General features: G+C 38.4%; 1 protein-coding gene across 1 annotated transcript in view; it reads right to left on the reverse strand.

Annotated features, from left to right (window-relative positions):
* Positions 1 to 17,093, reverse strand: part of IL23R (interleukin 23 receptor) — a 53,728-nt gene extending 36,635 nt beyond the window's left edge. The window contains exons 1-4 of the mRNA XM_040978396.1: positions 16,990 to 17,093; positions 15,549 to 15,654; positions 13,710 to 14,006; positions 7,414 to 7,537 (exon numbers count right to left, since the gene is read on the reverse strand). Coding sequence (XP_040834330.1) covers positions 7,414 to 7,537; positions 13,710 to 14,006; positions 15,549 to 15,618 — 491 coding nt within the window. The 5' untranslated portion in view covers positions 15,619 to 15,654; positions 16,990 to 17,093. The remainder of the gene's footprint in view (positions 1 to 7,413; positions 7,538 to 13,709; positions 14,007 to 15,548; positions 15,655 to 16,989) is intronic.
* Positions 17,094 to 19,741: the final 2,648 nt, after the last annotated feature.

Below are 19,741 nucleotides of genomic sequence, written 5' to 3' on the forward strand. Positions count from 1 at the left end.
AAGGAATCCGTCTAATGATAAGAAGCCATAAATTCACTTAAGAATCAAATACTACAGCAATTACATAGGGATGATAGCATTGTTGCCAGCTTGAATAATTAGGGTAAATGAATCCCTGAGATAAGAAACCAAAATGGCTTCTCACATATTAAAGGATTCCTTGAACAAAAAGCTACCATGGGTTAAAAGGAATTTATGATATGACTTTCATACATTTAATGAATGCAAAGGAAACTTTTTTAATTGTTATATTTCAATCAATGAAATTTCATTCATATTGCATTATCCAAGTATAAATAATGCTGTTAAAATCAGATGCTTACATAGTTGCTTTATATTCTTTCTGAAAGAGAGAGCTTGTCAGAAGGAATGCAAATCTACTGAAAAAGAATTCAAATGTGAAAATAAGAAAAATGGTAATTGTGTGCAAGTGGTAAGTAGGACACCTTTAAGTATTTTCCAGTTAGAGAAAACCACACAGATGTTCTCAATTGGTTTGTGGCTATTTCTTTTACCACACATGCTGAGATCACAAGTCAAAATGGAAACTTCTGTTCAAACCGACATTAGCTATAGTTTCTAGGTAATTTAATTTTGCTTTTTAAGTCTACCCCATATTAGCATTGAGACCACAAAGTGCTAAATCTTTGTAATTGCCAAGGTGTTGAGAAACATTTTTTTAAAACTGATGTGATGATTAAAGGGGGTGGTACTCTTGTGTGGCCTCAGAATGGTGGCTAGTTGCCGGAGGAACCAATCATGTGAAGAAATGTTTGGAACTTTCAGTCCCACACTTTAACCTCCCACCTGTGGAGAAGGGAAAAGGGTTGAAGCTTGAGTAGATCTTCTATTGCCAATGATGAAATCAAACACACCCTCATAATGAAGCCCTTCAAATGAACCAAAAGAGTAGTGTTTGGAACACTGACCACAATGGATACCTGACCACATAAAGATGCCCAAGGATGCTTTTTCCAGAGCGGGCATGGGAGCTCCACACCCTTCCCACATGCCTTGCTCCATGCATTTCTCTCATCTGCTGCTTTTCACTTTGTATCTTCTGTAATATCCTTTATAATAAGTGTCAACATAGATAAAGTGCTTCTCTAAGCTCTGTGTGTCACTCCAGCAGGTCAGGAGGGAGTCCCAGCGACCTCAACTTTTAGCCGGTTGGTCAGAACAAGTCACAACCTTTGGCTTGTGATTGGAGTCTGATGTAGGAGCTGGTGTTGTGAGCCTGAATCTTCAACCTGTAGGAGTGTGAAACCATCTCCTAGTAAACAGCATGCGAAACTAATTGGAGGACCCCTACTTAGTGTGTGAAGTACAATTAGCTGGGGTGTGGGAAAACCTCTCAGCTCACCCACATTTGATGTCAGAAGTATCGTGTTGAAAATATTTCTTACAGAATTGCATATAACAAAGTTTTTTAGTTTATTACTTTTGTATGGGGTCAAAATATAACAAATAATTTGCTGGAAGCGATCTAGGCAAGCAGGTAGCTGATGGATAGAGAGGAGCAAAGGACTGCTGACACCCAAATCACACTACTCAAATCTCATCACTGTCTATGGTTGAAGATTTGGTACACCACCTCTCCACTGCACAAAGTCTTACTTCCCATTATGCACCATGCACCATTACACCTTTCTGGCGGTCACCACACACACCCACCAATCACTCTTTATCCTCTTCAAGGACAATTCTCTTCTGCTATTGTCCACATTTATGTTTGAGTGTGCAATAAAATTTGCCTTTCAATAAATATCCTGCTTTTCTGTTCAGCTCTATCTACATCTCCTGAATGTATTCCTACACAGGGGAGGATAAGAACCTGGAACGGGTTTAACCCACCTGCAGTTCCTGATTCTCTCAACAAAAGCTGGGGGTTCTGACCCTCCATAGAAAAAGGAGTAAGTATGATTTATATTTTCCTGACTTTTTCATGCCCTCAGCCTAAGTCAGTAATTAATAAATTTCTCAAAAAATATCACTGATTGATAGGCGTAATAGTGAATAATATCTTCCATCCATTTAACCACTCGTTTAGCAAATACTTAACACTGACTGTGCTACAGACATATTTGTAGACACTGAGAGTATGATGAATGAGATAGAGAAAGTCCCAATTTTCATTAGGCACAGATTGAGGTGAAAACAAATAAATATATAATATGTCCTATGGTGATAATTATTCAGCAGAAAAATAAAAGCATACAAAGGGAGTTATAGAGTTCTGAGAGTTAGGTGGATGATTTTTTTCCCCTTAGGGAGATTAAAAAAAGGTCTAAACAATAAGGTGACATGAGGGCCAAGAGTAAGCCCTGTAGCTCTCTGGAGGACAGCATTACAGGTGATGTGCAAAAACCCGAGGCAGGACCTTGCTTGGCCTAGTCAAAGAAAAGCAAGATCAATGTGGTTTTAATAGGAGGGAGATAAGCTATAATCACAGACGAGGTCAGAGAGTTTTGGAGGAAAGCATGCAGAGGCAGTAGTGCTCTTAAGGGATGCTGGCTTTGGTTTCTGACTGAAGTAGAAGATGATATGCTCTAACATGCAGGTAAACAAGATTAATGTGACTACTTGTGAATAAGAAACAATAGGAGGCCAAGACGGAGATTCCAGGAGATCCATTAGGAAGTTTTTGTACTAACCCAGAGAAGACATGATGGGGCTCAGGTAGTACAGGTGGAGAGAAGAGGCCAACATTTTAAAATAGATCCAGGTGGTTTGGTTGCCTGGCCAGTTGGACAAAGGACATGATGCAGAGGAGTCTAGGAGCACTGCATCGATTTTGACCTGATTGATGTGATGGAACTGTCACTTTCTTATATTGGGATGCAAACTTGCGGGAGGAAATTCAGCATTTGGTTTTGAAGAATAAACAGGTTAGATGTATGTTATAGACAGAGCTATATAAATGTATAGATGTATAAATGTATGTTAAGACAGAGCTGTAGGTCACCTTTATTTTACTGGAAATGTAGATGAATCAGCAAAAGAGATTGAGGGAAAAAAGCATTCAGAAAGGTAGAAAGAGAAACAAAAAGGAGCAGTGTCCCAGAAACAAGAAGAAGGAAATTAACAGCTGGGTGAAAAATGAATAGAATAAGGACTGACAAATAGGAATAGAACAGAGAGTACTACTGGATTGGACAATGGGCAAATGTTGTCAGTTACTCTGATAACATTTTAGTGGAATAGAGAGGGTAAAAACTGGAATTAAAACAGATTCAAAGGAAGCAAGAAGAAAGTGGAGAGTTTATGACAAAACTTTTGAGGAGTCTAGTCATAAAAAACATACAGAAACATGTGCTTTTCAGAAGGGCAGATGTGGCAGCATGTTTGTGAATGATTCAGTAAATATACATGAGTGACAAAGAGGACAGGAAAACTATTGTAGAGGTGTTCTCCAGTAGGCACGAGGAATAAGATCTAGTATAGACGTAGAGAATTGGCATTAAGAGCAAAGGTAATTTATCTGCAATAATAGATAAGAAGATTGAGTGTATAGAAACAGATGTCTACACATTAGTAAATAAAGTAAATTAGTTAAGCTAGTAAGTGTGGTATTTGTTCAGTAAAATAGGAAGTAGATCATCAATGGAGAATGAGGAGAAAAAGATGCTAGAGAGCAGAAATGGGAGAAGTACTGGCATGATTGCCTGGCTTACTGCGTGCAGGTGTTGGGGATGTTGGAGGTAGGATATGACTTGGCCAGCAAAATGTAAGACTATTGGAAGTTCTCTATATTCATCAATGGTCATGAATATTTGGTGATATTAATCTATAAGGCCAAGAAGAGAAGAAACATTGCAGTATGTCTTTCTTCTCCTGAATGAAAGATGGATTCCCAATGAAATTGTTAAATATGTCTTGACACTGGAATGCTGGACTTTCTACTATTGTCTATACTTACAATGTCATTATACATTTAAATAGAAGACTGGTAGACTTGTGACTGTTGCTGAAGGATTATGCTATTGTAATAAAACAGGGGAAAACAGTTGAGGGGAAGGTAAATGGGGAGAGTGGAAGGGGAAACCTCTGAGCCTGTGGAATTGTATCATGAAAAAAAAAAAGTGATACAAATCAACAAGATTGTGTTTATCTCCCGGAAAAAAATTAGTTGTGAGTGCACAGTTAAGAAATGGATTTTAAGATATGGACTTGTTTATTGAGTCCTAAAAAACTGTTGAAAACTAACATCACGGCCTTGAAAATATTTGCAATCTCTAAGAACTCCTTATGGTTACTGAAATATGCACAAGTAGAGAAGATGTGGTAAAAATGAACAAGCCTTGAATTGGAACTATTGGCAGCTTATTTTAAGAAATCAAAAATAATACCTTATGTAAAAATATTAACCTGATTAGTCTTCCACGTTACCTGATAGCATGCCCATTGTTATTATTCTATAATGTTGATGAGTTTACCGCATAAAGATAGTGTCTTTCTTTCTAATCTACAAAATTTAACACACTGCCAGGAATACGTAATACACTAAACAAGTAATTGTTAAACCAACTCAAATGTAACAGAATGTAAGGCTGTCATTCATTCCTTTTTTGAATCTTCAGCAAGTATTTGTTGAGAAGGCACTGTGCCAGACAGTGGAAGAGCTTCCAACACAGAGACACAGCAGCAGCACCAGTACTAAGCTGTTAAAGATGGTGGAACGACAGTTGTGAGACACTTATTAGCAGAGACGAATTGTTTTTTCTACTCCAGCCCATTGGTCCTAAGCAAAATGTAGGAGGCTGCATGAGTAATCAAGCAGCTCACCCGCTTGAAGAAACACAGGTGTGATGGCTCCACACAACTATAAGCTGACACCAGGAGGACGCTGAAAAGCTAAAGATCGCCATAGAGGGAATACTGACTTTCCACCACTGGTGAAACCAGTGGGTGGCTGAGGTGAAAGGCTTTTCTATCAATGTAGTTTTACTGGAAAACAGCCACATGAGTTGGAAGTGAAACCTTGCAAATGCTGATACCCACCTATCTGCCAAAGTGGAAAATCCCCTGATGGCCCAGGGGATGGAAATGCTTCTTTAAACCTGATTCTTGATACCTCAACCACAACACTCACTGTAAGTCAACTTCTTCCTGGCGGGAAAGAACTTTTTGGTGGAGAAATCAACTTTCCTCTAATTATTTTTACCTCACTAATTTGTTTTTAATTAATTATAAGAAGAATCACATTTGATTCCTTTTCCTACTTGTGTATGCTTAGAGGAGCTCATACACTCAATTTGTTAGAGTAGCACATTCATTTTTAAGCTAATAGCATTATGTCCTCAATGCTGACATCCCATATGGGCACCAGTTTGCGCCCTGGCTGTTGCACTTACGATCCAGCTTATTGCTAAAGGTCTAGGAAAAACAGTGAAAGACTGAAGCGTTTGGGCCCTTGTTACCCATTTGAGAGACCCTGATGAAGTTTCTGGCTCCTAGTTTTGCTCTGGCCCAGTCCTAGCCATTGTTTCCATTTTGAGAGTAAACCAGTAGATGGATGATCCCCTTCTGTCTCCTCCTCTCTTTTTGTAAAACTGACTTTCAAATAAACAATTCTTTAAAAAAGATTCTAAAATTCTATTAGCCTGGACTTCCTCAATTCTAATTTGGGTTAGGTTTGGCAGAGTTTGTTATTGCTTACAGATGCAATATCCCTTCTCCAAAATGTTTGGACCCCAAATTGTTTGGGATCCTATATTTTTTCAGGTTTTAGAATAGTTTCATATACATGGTAGACTATTTTGGAGATAGGATCCAAGTATAAACACAAAATATAGTTATATTTCATATATACATGACCTGAAGGTAATTTCCTATAATATTTTGAATGATTTGTCCATGAAATCGCTCCACAGTATGGAATTTTCCATTTGTGGTGTCAGGCACATAATGAAAAAGTTTTAGATTTTAGGTGTTCAGATAACTGAGATAAGTGAGCTTAACTTATACTCTTGGATTTTAAGAAACAGAATGGAAAAAAAAATTTATGACTGCATGTGACCTTGCATTGTTATTATTTCATTAGACTGTGAACAGAGAATACATTAAGTTAGGGCTGCACTCTTATGAATAAATTTAATATTCTTATAAAAAGAGAGTTGTTTGTTTGGAGAGAGAGAAGCAGAAAAGAGAACTACCATCTGTTGGTTGGTTCATTTCCCAGACACCCACAAGAGCTACAACTGGGTAAGGTTGAAACTAGGAGCAGAGAATTCCATCCAGGTCTCCCACATAGATGACAGGGACTCAAATATTTGAGTCATTATTTGCTGCTTTCCAGTACGTGCCTTAGCAGTAAGCTGGAATCTGAAGTGGAGCTAAGACTTGATCTCGGGAATTTCTTCATGGGATGTGGGCATCCCGAGCTGCAGGTCAACTTCTATGCCAAATGTTCCCTCCTGAAAAGAGTTTGCAGGAAGCCTCCTTTCCCCGTCACCATCCAAGGATGCACAGAAGGCACAGGCTTTACAGAGTGGGTCCTCAGCAGACACTCAGTCTGCTGGCAACTTGCTTCCAGACCTGTGAGCAATGAATGTTTGGTTTTGATAGATTCCCAATCTGTTTTGTTACAGCAGAACAAATGCACTAAGCCATTTATTTTTATTTATGTTGTTTCTCAGCATTTCCTTCATGCAAGCTATTTTCTGTCATTTGCTTCCATTTCCTTTTTTTTTTTTTTCAAGAGATAGAAGCCTAGCAAGCCTAAATAACTTTTCCAAGGTTACACAAGCAACCAGCAACTATGGTAGATGGATGACAGCACTGCATTCCATCATCAGTGTTCTCAGCTCAGGTTCCCATCAAATGGAGAAACAAGACATGTGAGACCTTTTGGCCAATGTCAAGTAGGTATCAAAGTCCCTGGGAGCCTGTTGTTATCCCTTTGCCATTTTTCCGTCCTGGAAGCAGCAACATGAACCTCTGTTAGAGACTGAGATAGCTCCTGGCTCCTGGCAAGGACTAGATAGGGATTGGCTGAAGTCAGGAGCCACGAGCTTCTCCTGGTTCTCCCACATGGGCACAAGTGCCCAGGTTCTAGGGCCATCTTCCACTGCTTGCTCGGCTGCAGTAGCAGTGATCTACATCAGCAGTGGAGCAGCAGGGACTTGAACCTTGCCCATTAAAGACAGTGGCTTAACTTGTTAAGCTGCAATGCTGGCTGCTAAGCAAGGGTTTTGAATTATTGTGCTGTATCATTAGGTTCCTGCTAACAGCCACACAGTAATGCATTCAAAGAACAGAAGGAACATAGAACACATTGCCTCACATCATTAGAAAGTCCAGGATAATTGGAATAAACGTTGAATATGCAAGACTTGGATGTCATTAAGAAGCACAACCTAGGGTGAACTGGAATGGAGAAGTTTAAGTGAAACCTCAAAGGAAGGCACCTACCTCTTCACATGTACCACATACTTTGTGGCTATGTAGGTGAGTTTCCCAGTATTCCAGGTACAAGTCATATTGCCAGAGTATTCATGAATGACACAGGTCACCTCCTTAGGAGCATCTGGTGGATCTGCAACAGAACATGTCACTTAGCAGCCACCATTGGCCTTTATTATTTTTATAACAGCTGAATGTTTTAAAAGAGTTAGGTATTCTTTATTTCCCATTTACCCATGAGCCCCAAACAACCAGGACTTGACTGCCACAAGTCCATGTTTAAAGGTTTTATGTCTATGCATTCTATGGAATATTATCCAGTTGTCAAAAGAAAGGAAATTTCTACACATTACAACATGGGTGAGACTGCATGGCAATATGCTGGGTAAAATAAGACAAACACAAAAGGAAAAATATTGTATGATTATACTTATTGAAGTGCCTGGAATAGTCAGGTTCATGGAAACAGAAACTAGAAAGGCAGGGGCTGGGGAGAAGTGGAAATGGAGAGTTCCTGATTTCAATGAGGGCGGAGTTTCAACTTATAAGTGGAGACAGATAGAAGTGATTGTTTTACAACCTTGATTGCGTGACTGCGTTTAATGCCATGGAACCTGTATACTGTAACTGGCAAAAGGCATACATCATGTTATGTGTATTTTATCACTATCAGTGCAACAAATAGATTTTTTTTTATGTTTGATACTTATAGAATTTTGTTTTATGGCTCTTCGTCTACTCCTTCCTTCTATCCACTCTCAAACACACCATCTATTTTTTTTCCAGGTGGCTAAATTGCAGAGATCTTATGACTTTTTGTCTGCTAACATCTCTCTCCCTTAAGAATCAAGATGCCCCAGTCACTCACCTCCAACCTCGCTCCTGCTCTTATCTACCCAAAGGGGCTGCCCCCCACCTAGGCTGACTAATCAGAGAATTCCCCTTGAGAATAAGCACATGACTCAAGAGAACCAATCAGAATTCTCCAAGGGGCTTATTTTCTCTGGAGACATTGTAAAAGAAGTGATTTATATCTGCGTTCTTGATAATGCCATGTTGTCACAGCCAGTCTTCTTAACTGTGAATATAGGGAGTAGAAAAACTAGGAGAATTCAGACAACATTTATGGAAGAGCATCTGTAGTTTTCAGTCATACTATCCAACAATTAATAAACAAGATCTATACTTACAAAAAGAAATAACTACGAAACACCGAGCGCTAATTATACATCCACATTCCAGCCACAGGTTTTTTGTTTGTTTGTTTGTTTTAACTTGTATGTGGAACTATGAAACACTGCCAAGGATATATAACTGTGACGAGAATGGCCAGTGGTGGCATCCCATATGGGCAACAGTTTGAGTCCTGCCTACCCCACTGTGGTTCTATCTCCCTGCTAATGTGGCTGGGAAATAAGCCGAGGATGGTCAAGAGACTGGGGCCCTTGCACCCACATGGGAAATCCGGAACAAATTCCTGGCTCTTGGCGTTGTATAGCACCAGCCACTGAGCCTTTGGAGAGTGACCCAGAAGATGGAAGATTTCTCTTTTTCTCTTTCTCCCTCTCTTTTTTTTTGTTACTTAGCCAAAATTTATCAAATATACTTTGATATCACCTACATATTATTCTACACTACTTGCAGAATAACAAGTATATTAAAATGTTTCCTCATTGCAAATAAGAAAAATATAATCGAATACAATTTAAACCTGCCAAACTGGCAAAGATTTTGAGAAAGAGAAACGTGTATTATTGGTAATGGACTTGGGGAAGTCCTTTAATGAACTTCTGGTGGGAGCACCAATTAGTACAAGCGCTTTGGAGAGGACTTTATGCATCAGTCTTTTATTATTATTATTATTATTATTATTATTATTTATTGGAAAGGCAGATATACAGAGAGGAGAGACAGAGAGGAGAGACAGAGAGGAGAGACAGAGAGGAAGATATTCCGTCCGATGATTCACTCCCTAAGTGAGCACAACGGCCGATGCTACTATGCCGATCCAAAGCCAGGAGCCTCTTCCGGGTCTCCCACGCGGGTGCAGAGTCCCAAAGCTTTGGGCCGTCCTCGACTGCTTTCCCAGGCCACAGGCAGGGAGCTGGAAGGGAAGCGGGGCTGCCGGGATAGAACCGGCGCCCATATGGGATCCCGTGTGTGCAAGGCGAGGACCTTTAACCACTTGCGCCACCGCACCAGGCCCTATGCATCAGTCTTTAAACATGGAAATAATATCTCACAACCAAGCATGTTACAAATAGGAATACATCTTGAATTAAATGTTCACAGCGAAAGAGACATTCCCTTAAAGCATTGTTCATGATCATGAAAAATTAGAAACTATCTCAAAATGAAAAATAGGATTCAATAAGTTAAAATGCAATCTAAACTCACATTCAAGAAAAAATGCTGTAGAAGACAACTTTGGTACTATTTTGGACAACATTAGAAATATATTTAGCTAACTAATAAAGGAGTGAAACAAAATACTTTGCAGCTCAGAGAAAAAAAGAGATCGAAACCAGAAATATATATTCCAAATCATTGAAGAGAAATTATGGTAACAGTAAAATTCTGAAGTTATGAGATAATGGGCATTTCTTTTTTTTGCTGTTACAACTTTTAAAGCCTTCGATTATGGGTGGATATAGCTGAAAAAACATTTTTATTTCTTTTTTTTAAGATGTATTTTTTTATTGTAAAGTCAGATTTACAGTGAGAAGGAGAGATAGAGAAAAAGATCCTCCATCTGCTGGTTCACTCTCCAAGTGGTTACAACCACTAGAGCTGAGCTGAGCTGAAGCCGTCTCTGGGTCTCCCATGTGGGCAGAGGGTCCCGAAGCTTTGGGCTGACATCTACTACTTTCCCAGCCAGCAGCAGGGAGCTGGATGGGAAGTGGGCCAGCTGGGAGATGCTTATGTTACTTGAAAGTCAGAGTTACTAGAGAGGGAAAAGGAGAGAGAGAGAGAGAGAGAGAGAAATTTCCACCTGCTGTTTCATTGTCCAAATGCCTGCAACAGCCAGAGTCAGGCTCATCTGAAGCTAAGGGCCAGGAACTTCTTTTGGGTCTCCCATGAGGATGCAGGGGAGCCAGCACTTGGGCACTCCTCTGTTGCTTTCCTTAGCTACAAGCAGGGTGCTTGATGGAATATGGAGCAGCCAGGACTTGAAATGGCACCCATATGGAATGCTGGCACCTCCAGCAGAGAATTAGCCTGTGCACCCACCATGCCTGCCCCATGAAGTTGTTTTTAAGTCTAATTTCAGATAAGAAGTAGCATTGATTAGGCCACCACAAAAAATAATCCTCAGTCTTCTGGGTTCTGTGGTTACTCTACAGCCTTCTAGTTGAAGTGAGTGCTGAATGTGGTTAATTTGCAAATGATCAAAAGTATGACTATGTAAAAACACATACAAAGTAGCAAAATGTGAATGTTAATGTGAAGTGGCATAGAGATGGACCTGCCAAGTGATCAAGTGTAATCTTGATTGTTTGTGGTTACTTTAATTTCACATTTTCATTTTATCCCACAAATAATGTGACCTTGTTAGAACAAATATCCATGTATGTGCATTTAATCACTGATAAAACATCAAAGCAGTGCTTAAACTAGAAATTATAATAATATAGTTTATGTGTTATAAACTCCATATTAAAATACATTTGGTTATCTTTTCAGGGAAATCAATGACTCATTTATCTTCTACAATTTATGGATTGGCTTTAGTTTGAAAACGCAGAAACAATGCTTGTGTTCAAAGCAATACGGCCGGTTGATGGAGACCAACAATCCTGTGACCAATGCGGTCCAGTGAAAGCATGTGATTTCTAGAATGCCACAAACCTTCAAGAAACGTGTCTTGACCTACTTATGTAGGAAGTTTTGTTTGTGACACATATAGCTCCGGGCAGCTCATTCACCCTGAATCCGAGAGTCTGAGTAAATCTGTACATGATATGCTTTTATATTCATAACCAGAGCTCTGCACCAGGAGTTACCAAACATATGCAAAATGAATGTGAAGAGTGGAACTCTTTCTAAGCAGCCATCAGCAGAGAATGCATGTCTATCGAATTGTCTTAGAAGGGATTTAAAGTCATCATTCTCTGATACGCAGTTTTACCTGGTATTAGCTTAAAAGGCAGAGGCTCCTGAGCCAACAATGGCAAGGATGTTTGGAGTTATCAATCACACAGCTGTCACACAGGGAAGGAGTTTTCAACAAAAGTCATAAGGGATCTCTGGTTTGGACAGCGCTCCAGTGCTAAATCGTAACAAATGAAATCAAAATGGGATCACTTATGCCAAGTGCTACACGATCACATTGAAACATTAAGGAAGCAGGTAAAGCAAACTAACAGGAAAGACTAGTTTTTCTAGAAAACAGGAGATTTACAACCAGCAGTGGAAAGGGCTGAGGCAGCCTGAATTAAAGAGGTCTCTTCTGCTTTAACCATCACAGGGAATGTAATCTAATGTGAATCAATCTGCTTTTAAAAAACTTATTCTGGGTTCTAGCTTTTGAAAACCAACTGGACTGTCATGCCCATTATAAAACAAAATTTTGCTGGATTCAAGAATAGCAAAGAAAAGCAAATTAGATCTAAAACCCACTTTTATTGAAATTTTGTTTTCTGACAGATGTAATACTTTTTTGTTTTCTTTCCCCCTCTGGCTTCAATGAACAATTAATTACCTTTTTCCATAACTGTGAAAATTACTTATCTGTCTCTTCTCCCCATCCTCGCCCATGCCCAAAAGGATAACAAATAAACTAGGAGGGGTTTCAAAAATTCATGGAAATTGAGCTAAAACATAAGTTTATATTGGTGCATAGAGTTCTTAAAATGCATACTTTTTAAAAATAGGCATTTTCCACGCACTCTTGAAGACCTCTTGAGGGTTGGTTTTGTTTCCTGATGATGTGGACAAGCTAAGGAGATTTCATACATCAGATAAGATATCTACCTGTGGTTTAATTTCCACAATTTAGGGCAAGATGAGCATATTTAAGGCATATGCTTACCCACATTATTCTTGAACTCCAACACTTACTGCTTTCCTAACTCAGTTTCTACCACTTTCCATAAGCATGATCAGATGCCCAGCATGCAGTAGGACAATGGCCTCATTAGAGAATAGGAAGCACCAGGCTCTTCAGGCTGTCACTGGAACAACCAGCTACTGGTGGAACAGTGGCCTGGCTCACATGAGCGAAGGTCTGGAGAAAAGGAATAAGCAAGAATTCGAATCGGATTCTTGGTGGTTAAGGGGGAATGGCACATCACAAAAACTTGAAGCCTTTTGTCTCATTGGAAATGGGCCCAGAGGGTGCATAGAGTGAATTTCTAAGTTTAAGTAGAGCTGAACTTAACGTAGCCTTCATAATGATAGAAACAAGAATTTAATGTACACAATTATAGATCTTACCATAGTAATATGAATACTTTCAGAATGTTATGAACAGAAATTGTATTTAGTATATATTTTTAGGATGAACTTGACTAAGTTTCTTTTTAGTAGTTAAAGTATAAGCACAGTGATTTATAACTGGGGCAGTGAGATTAGAAGCAGAAGGTTATATTAGAATCCATGTTTTTATCAAAAAGATAGATTTTTAAGGATTTAGGCATTGCTATTGCACTTTAAAGCCTATAATACACATTCAAATAAGATGATTAATTTCTGCACTTCACACAACCAAATAGAATTTGCTTCACTTTTACATATGGTTAGAAAACTTACTCAAGGTCACACAGTTGCAACTAACATGTGGGGACTTTTTGGTTAGTTTTTGCAAACCCCTGAATCATGACCTCAAAATTTCTCAGATTAATCTGTGTCAAGGTTGATGCTATCAATGTACAAAACAAGCAAGAACCACAAGTTAAACAAAAAGATAAAAGCAGCAACATTCTAAGTTTGAAGGTTTTGGTCCTTATATGCACATCACACTTGACCAGGTTAGTAATGAAAAACTTGGCATCTTTTAAAAATTTGGAGAGTTCACATTTTAAAAGTTCCTATTTCTGTCTCTATTTGAAGAATGAGACCCTGTAGAAATCTTCATGCCCAGTCTGGGCAATGGCTGCTCCTTCAAGACCATTTGTGGGTTTTCTTACTGCACAGATTCCCCCAAACTCCTCTACTTGTGACAGTTCACCAACCTGGCCCTGGCTCTTCTATTGAATCAATCTGGAGCAAAATGTATCGTTTTGCCTCCATTTTTAGACAAGACTGGTAACGAGTTAATAGATAGATGAGCTTGTGTTTGCATTTTAAACGCCCCCAACACTTACATCCGGAAGAGATGTCCTCTCCACATATCAGGATCATCTTCCTTTGTCCAAGACATTCAGCAATGCAGTACATAGAGGCATGTGGTTCCATAAAGTTTGTATACTGAAGCTGTGCTGTTGTTTCATTAATCCTAGTGATTTGCAATTCTTCTTTGTTGGCATTTTTGTAAAAATGAAATGTCCTTGGTTGGCAATTCCTAATTACTGCTTGGCAATATACAGAGACATTCATACCCATCTTAAAGACTGTGGATGGTTCTACCCAGACGTGACCAGAGCAATTTATATTTGTAATACCTGAAAACAAACATGAGATAATGCATTTTTTGTGTAATGATAAAATAAAATTCAGAAAAAGGGAATGCAGCATTTAAAATTTATTCTTTTCTAGTAATTAATGATTTCATTGGAATAAGGTTTTAAGGTTGAGGTTGTTTTCTGCTGATTAATTTGTGAAAATGTGCTTTAGTCACACTTCTGCTGATATTCAGCAGTATAACTTAAGACCAATATGTTTTAAAGTTAGAGTTACACGCAAAGAGTGATAGACAGACAGGCACAGAGAGGGAATGAGATCTTCCATCTGCTGGTTCACTTGCCAGATGGCCACAATGTTAAGCTCTGAGTCAGTGCAAAACCAGGACCCAGTGGCTTCATCTGGGTTTCCCATGTGTTAGCAATGGCTTTACCAGCTATGTCACAATGATGGACCCGAGAGTGAGGCTTTAATCGTCCCCAAATGTCAAAAGATCAAATATAACTTTACCTGTCGAGCTAAAGTGGAGCATTGAGGAATTACAAAATTATATCATTTTCCAAACATACAATTAGAAGTAACCCTGAGCCCTAAGGAATCCTAATCTATGTCCTTAGCTACTCAACCACGCCTTCTTCCTCTTTTAGATAAAGGTTACTTTTATGAATTATGATCATAACAAATAAAACCATACCCTTGTTGATGACAAAATCCAGGTACTTGATAACTACCTAAATCCATCATTAATGCAGAAAATTTCAGGCTATGTTGTTAAGTAAAAATGCCAGTTGCAACAATGTATCTAGTATGGGCTAAGTGTTAGAAAGAAGTATCTTTTTCCTTTTCTGTGTCCACCTGTCTTTCAAATAAATGAAATAAATCCCAAAGAAATAAAAAGATAGGAATAGGAGCCAGTGTTGCAATCCAGAAGGGGCTTAATCACTACATGCATTGCTGGCTTCTTACATCAGCACCAGCTTCAGTCACAGCTGCTCTGCTGTCCACCCAGGGGCCTGATAATGCACCTGCAGGGACAGTCGACAGTAGCCTAGGTACTTGTTCTCCTGCCACTCATGTGGGAGACCTGCATGAAGTACTGGCCTTCTGGTTTGAGACTGACCCAGCCCCAGACATTGTGTATATTATTTGGGCAGTGGATCAGAACATAGGAGAGATCTCTCTTTTTCTCTCTACTGCTCTGCCTTTCAAATGAATAAAATAGAATTTAAAAAGAAGAGAAGCATATTGATAGTACATAATAGTACTACACACAGTGGCTGTGAGGAATAGAAGACAAGCATAAGCCTGGCATGTCGTGGCCATCACTAAGTGGTTTGTAGGAGTGAATTAAATTTAAACTTTCGGTAAGTTATTATGTAACAGTTGTAATAGGTAAAACATGTCAATTCAAAAATAAGCTCCTTTGTGGAAATATTCATTTATGAAATAAAAGGGCTGTCCAGAAGGAATATCTGAGAAAAGAATCTTGCTTTAGATATTTTAGCCTAACATATTCAAAATAAGAACCACTCAATATTCTACATGGTAAATAAAAGGGGATAAATATATGCAAAGTACCATACCTCCATGACACCAGCTAAAGAGGATATAAAGAGTTATGATCACATCCCACTGAATTGCGATCTGATTCATGCCTTAAAGCAGGGAAAAAAATTATCTTGTTTCTCTCTGGAAAAAATATTAGAATGTTCAAATTTTCATAGTTTAACAAGACAATAAAAAGCATTACATTTTTTTTTTTCTTAACAGCTGTTGATAGAAACCTTCCTAAAGAAGGAAAAGAGAAAGGGAAGAAGGAAGGGAGAAAACAAAGAAACAGAAATGTCACTGGTGTGTGAGAAGGGAAAGGTGGAGGACAAAACAAAGGGTGGAACTTCATGGCCACCAAAAATCACTATAAGACAAGCACTTCACGTAGCAGTTAGGATAAAGGTTACGATGCTCCCTTACCTCGCAGGGAGTGCCTCACTCAGACCCCAGTTCCACCACAATTCCTGCTTCCTCTCAAGTGTACCCTGAGAGGCAGCAAGTGATGGCTCAAGTCCCTGGAACCTTCATGGAACACCCAGGTTCAACTCCAGCCTCCTGGTTTGGCCTGACCCGGTTCCAGATTTTGAAGGCTTTGCTGCCTCTCACATAAACAATTAAACATTTTTTGACAAATCACAATGAATGGTCTTAGCAGAATTTTTGATTAAAATTGATAAAATATAAATTTATCCCAATCATCTTCTTGTTAGATTCATTTACTTTCTGCTCTAATGGCAAATTATTCTCTTGAAAAGAGTTACAAATTTTTGAGCTCAAGAAATAGGAATCTTTCAAGAACAAAATTAGGGGAAAACCAGAAATTTTAGAATTCCCAGAAAAATAGGATGCAAAGAAAATTGAAGTGAGACAAAAGCCTATGTGCCATCTTCAGCTAAAATTGTGGAAAGCTTTTGATCTCTGGTACCTCAAAGGAAATAGAATAGAAGCTTCAAACAGCAGTCTCATTAGTTTACAACTTGAGCTGCCTCGCTCAGTGAATCAGTTACTTACTCCCGAATAACTTACCAAATAAATAATCAACACGATTCCGTTAGTATATATTTTATCAGTTTAATAAAACCCGAGCCTTGAGAGCAATAATGATAATATGAACAATCCACAGCTCATCAAATAGCATCAAATATTTGAAAATATTTATAAACACCTGGGCACCCATGATCAGAAATATAACAAAGCTTTTCCTAATCGGTAAGTAGTAGAAGATCTTTCCTTTAAAAAGAAGAGATAAAACAAGTCCTAAAACGCTCTCAGTTATAAGTTAATAATGATGATTGCATATATCCTATAAGATGGCAGTAATGGTTACTGAAAGGCGTGTGCTGCCTAGCCATATTTCTGATGCAGCTTTCTCAGGCAATTTTCCAGAGAACTATAAGACCTTAGAGACAATTTGGCCCATGTGTTTCCAAAAGGAAATAAAACAGTCTACTTGGATGGTTGTGATCCCTTTACCTTTCAGCTGCTGGAAGCTCATTATTCCACGCAGACGCAGGAGGGTTCTCTCGGCTGTGTCATGTCTCTGTCCCCTCTGTGCTTGTCACTGATCGATTCAGATTTTCAGCTATGAGGCAGATGGAAATGTCAGCACAGCCCTGACCTACATTTACGATTCTTGAAGAGGAACTCAAACTGTCCAACGTGAAATGACTCGTCTCATATCACTATTTGGGAAAACCCAGATAACTGAAAGTGAGTTGCTTTGTCAGCATTTTCTTCCTCAGTTTCATTTAAAATTATATGTCTTATCCAAGAATGCACACAGATATTTGTCAAAGTTTTTGACACCAAAATAGATTTAGTTTTAATTTGCAACTAATGCTGGTATTAATTTTGCCAATTTATTTATATTGAAATTTTTTCAGCTTTGTCTTATAAGAAAGAACATTATAAAATTATATAGTCTTATGGTCTACCCAAGATTATTTAGTATACACATATTTTGTAATGTGGTTACTATAGTCAGGTTAGTTAATGCATTCAAGCTTAATCTAGTTATCCATTGTTCTATTAGATTGTACAATGAAAACATTTAAAGAAATGTCAGGTATACAGCTCTGTGTTACCTAGTCACCATAATGTATATCATAGCCCCTGAATTTATTTAGCTTTTTTTGAAGTTTTACTTTTTATTATTATCATTTTATGATACAGTCCCATAGGTCTTGGGATTTGCCTTACCCACTCCCCAATTCCCTCCCTGCTCACTGAGTTCCCCTATATCATTACCATAGTACAATTCTTCATACGCAGTCATATGTCCATTATTGTGGGCATCGACAATGGCAGAGTGTAACACCCAATTGTCAAGATATAGTAAAAAGTTCCATTGGGAGTCCATCTTTGGTCTGGAAGTAGAGATGCATACTACATTTAATCTTCACATCTGGATATAATAGTCTCCATTACACAGTTACTATATATCCCCTTAAATGAAAACCACAAAAACAAAATCAACAACAAAGGAAAAATAGAAACTTACAATGCCATGAAGTTAAATAGCATGCTATTAGATATGATAGTCTCATTTACACTTAATATACATCCCCTTGAATGAAAGTCACAAAACAGAATCAACAACAGGAAGAAAAACAAAAGAAAAAAATCATCATGAAGTTAAATAACATGCTACTGAATGACTAATGTGAAGCTGAAGAAATGAAAAAGTAAATCAAGAACCTTCTTGAAAAAAGTAATGCTACTGTATGATCTATGAGTCATTGAAGAATTTAATCAGAAGAGTTTTGAAGAGATGAAACTAACAAAAAAAAATCAAAATTCATGAGATACAGTTTCCACTGATCTTTGTTGGTAAAATGTGTCTTCTGCAGGCAACAAATAGATGGATTTTGCTTTTAATACAGTCTACTGTATGGTGCTTGATTGATGAGTTTAAGTCATTTACATTCAGGGTTAATACGAATGGGTGGTAATTTGGTCCTGCCATTTTGGCAATGGGTTGTTTCTTCTGTTGTTACTTTACTGGGATATTCTTCACATTTGTATTTGGTTTTGGTGGGCGCTATTCCTTTTCTCTGTCAAGAGAACATCTTTAAGTATTCTTGGTAGGGCAGGTTTAGATGAGGCATATTATTTTAACTTTTCTTTACTGTGGATGAATTTTATTTCATTTTCAAAGACAAAGGAAAGTTTTGCTGAGTATGTTATCCTGGGCCAACAATTTTTTGCTTTTAGAATCTGAAATATGTCACTCCATTCTCTTCTTGCCTGGAGAGTCTCCTGTGAGAGGTCTCTTGTGAGTTTGACATTCCTTTATATGTCTATTGATTTTTTTCACATGTACATTTAAGAATCTTTTCCTTATGTTCAACTGACAAGAGCTTGATTACCATGTGTCGTGGTGAAGTTTGGTTTTGTTCAACCTTGTTGGTAGTTCTATGCCCCTCCGGGATGTTGTTTCCCAATTCTTTCTCTAGATTAGGGAAATTTTCCCTTATTATTTCATTAAATACATTTATAAGCCAAGTTTATCTTCTGCACCTTCTGAGACTCTCATAACTCTTATATTTGGCCTCTTAATAATGTCTTTCAATTCTTGAATACTCTTGGGCCTGATCTAGCTCTGCTTCCAGTTTTTTGTTTGTTTCCCCCTGGAGACAGGAAATATCTTCCAATCCTGAGATTCTTTCTTCTGCTTGCTTCATTCTATTTTGGAGACTCTCCACTGTACTTCTATTTTGCTCCACTATGTTCTTCATTTCTGATATATCATCTTTCATTTGATTCATTTCCAGTGTGACATTCCTTAAATTCCTTGAACACTTACTTTACATGCTTCTCATTATTGATAAGAAGCTTTATACAAAATATTTTGAATTCTGTATCCCCCATTTTCTTGATGTGTTCCTCAGTTAACTCTGAGGTTGGCAAAGGCTTTTGCTCCTTTGTAGGGGAGTCTTCAGCAGTCATCATTGTGCCTTTCCCTCTTCTTTTGCTCTTGATCATTGCACTTCCAGTTTTCAGATTCTTCTTCTTAGGGCAGGTTTCTAAGCTGTGTCACTCACAGGTCTACAGTTTGATTTTACTTATTGCAGTTGGTACATAGCTCTTTGTTTGCACTCACTTGTGTCAGTCCCTCCAGGGAGGTCTAGGCCTGAGTTCTTATGCTAGATTTCCATCATGTTCTCTGTAGCCTCAGCTGCTTGCTCATCACTCTCCACCTCCTGTGATACCATGCTGAGGCTGC

This window comes from Ochotona curzoniae, unplaced genomic scaffold, assembly GCF_017591425.1.
Source record: "Ochotona curzoniae isolate NIBS_2020 unplaced genomic scaffold, NIBS_Ocur_1.0 contig_291, whole genome shotgun sequence".
NCBI classification, from domain to species: Eukaryota; Metazoa; Chordata; class Mammalia; order Lagomorpha; family Ochotonidae; genus Ochotona; species Ochotona curzoniae.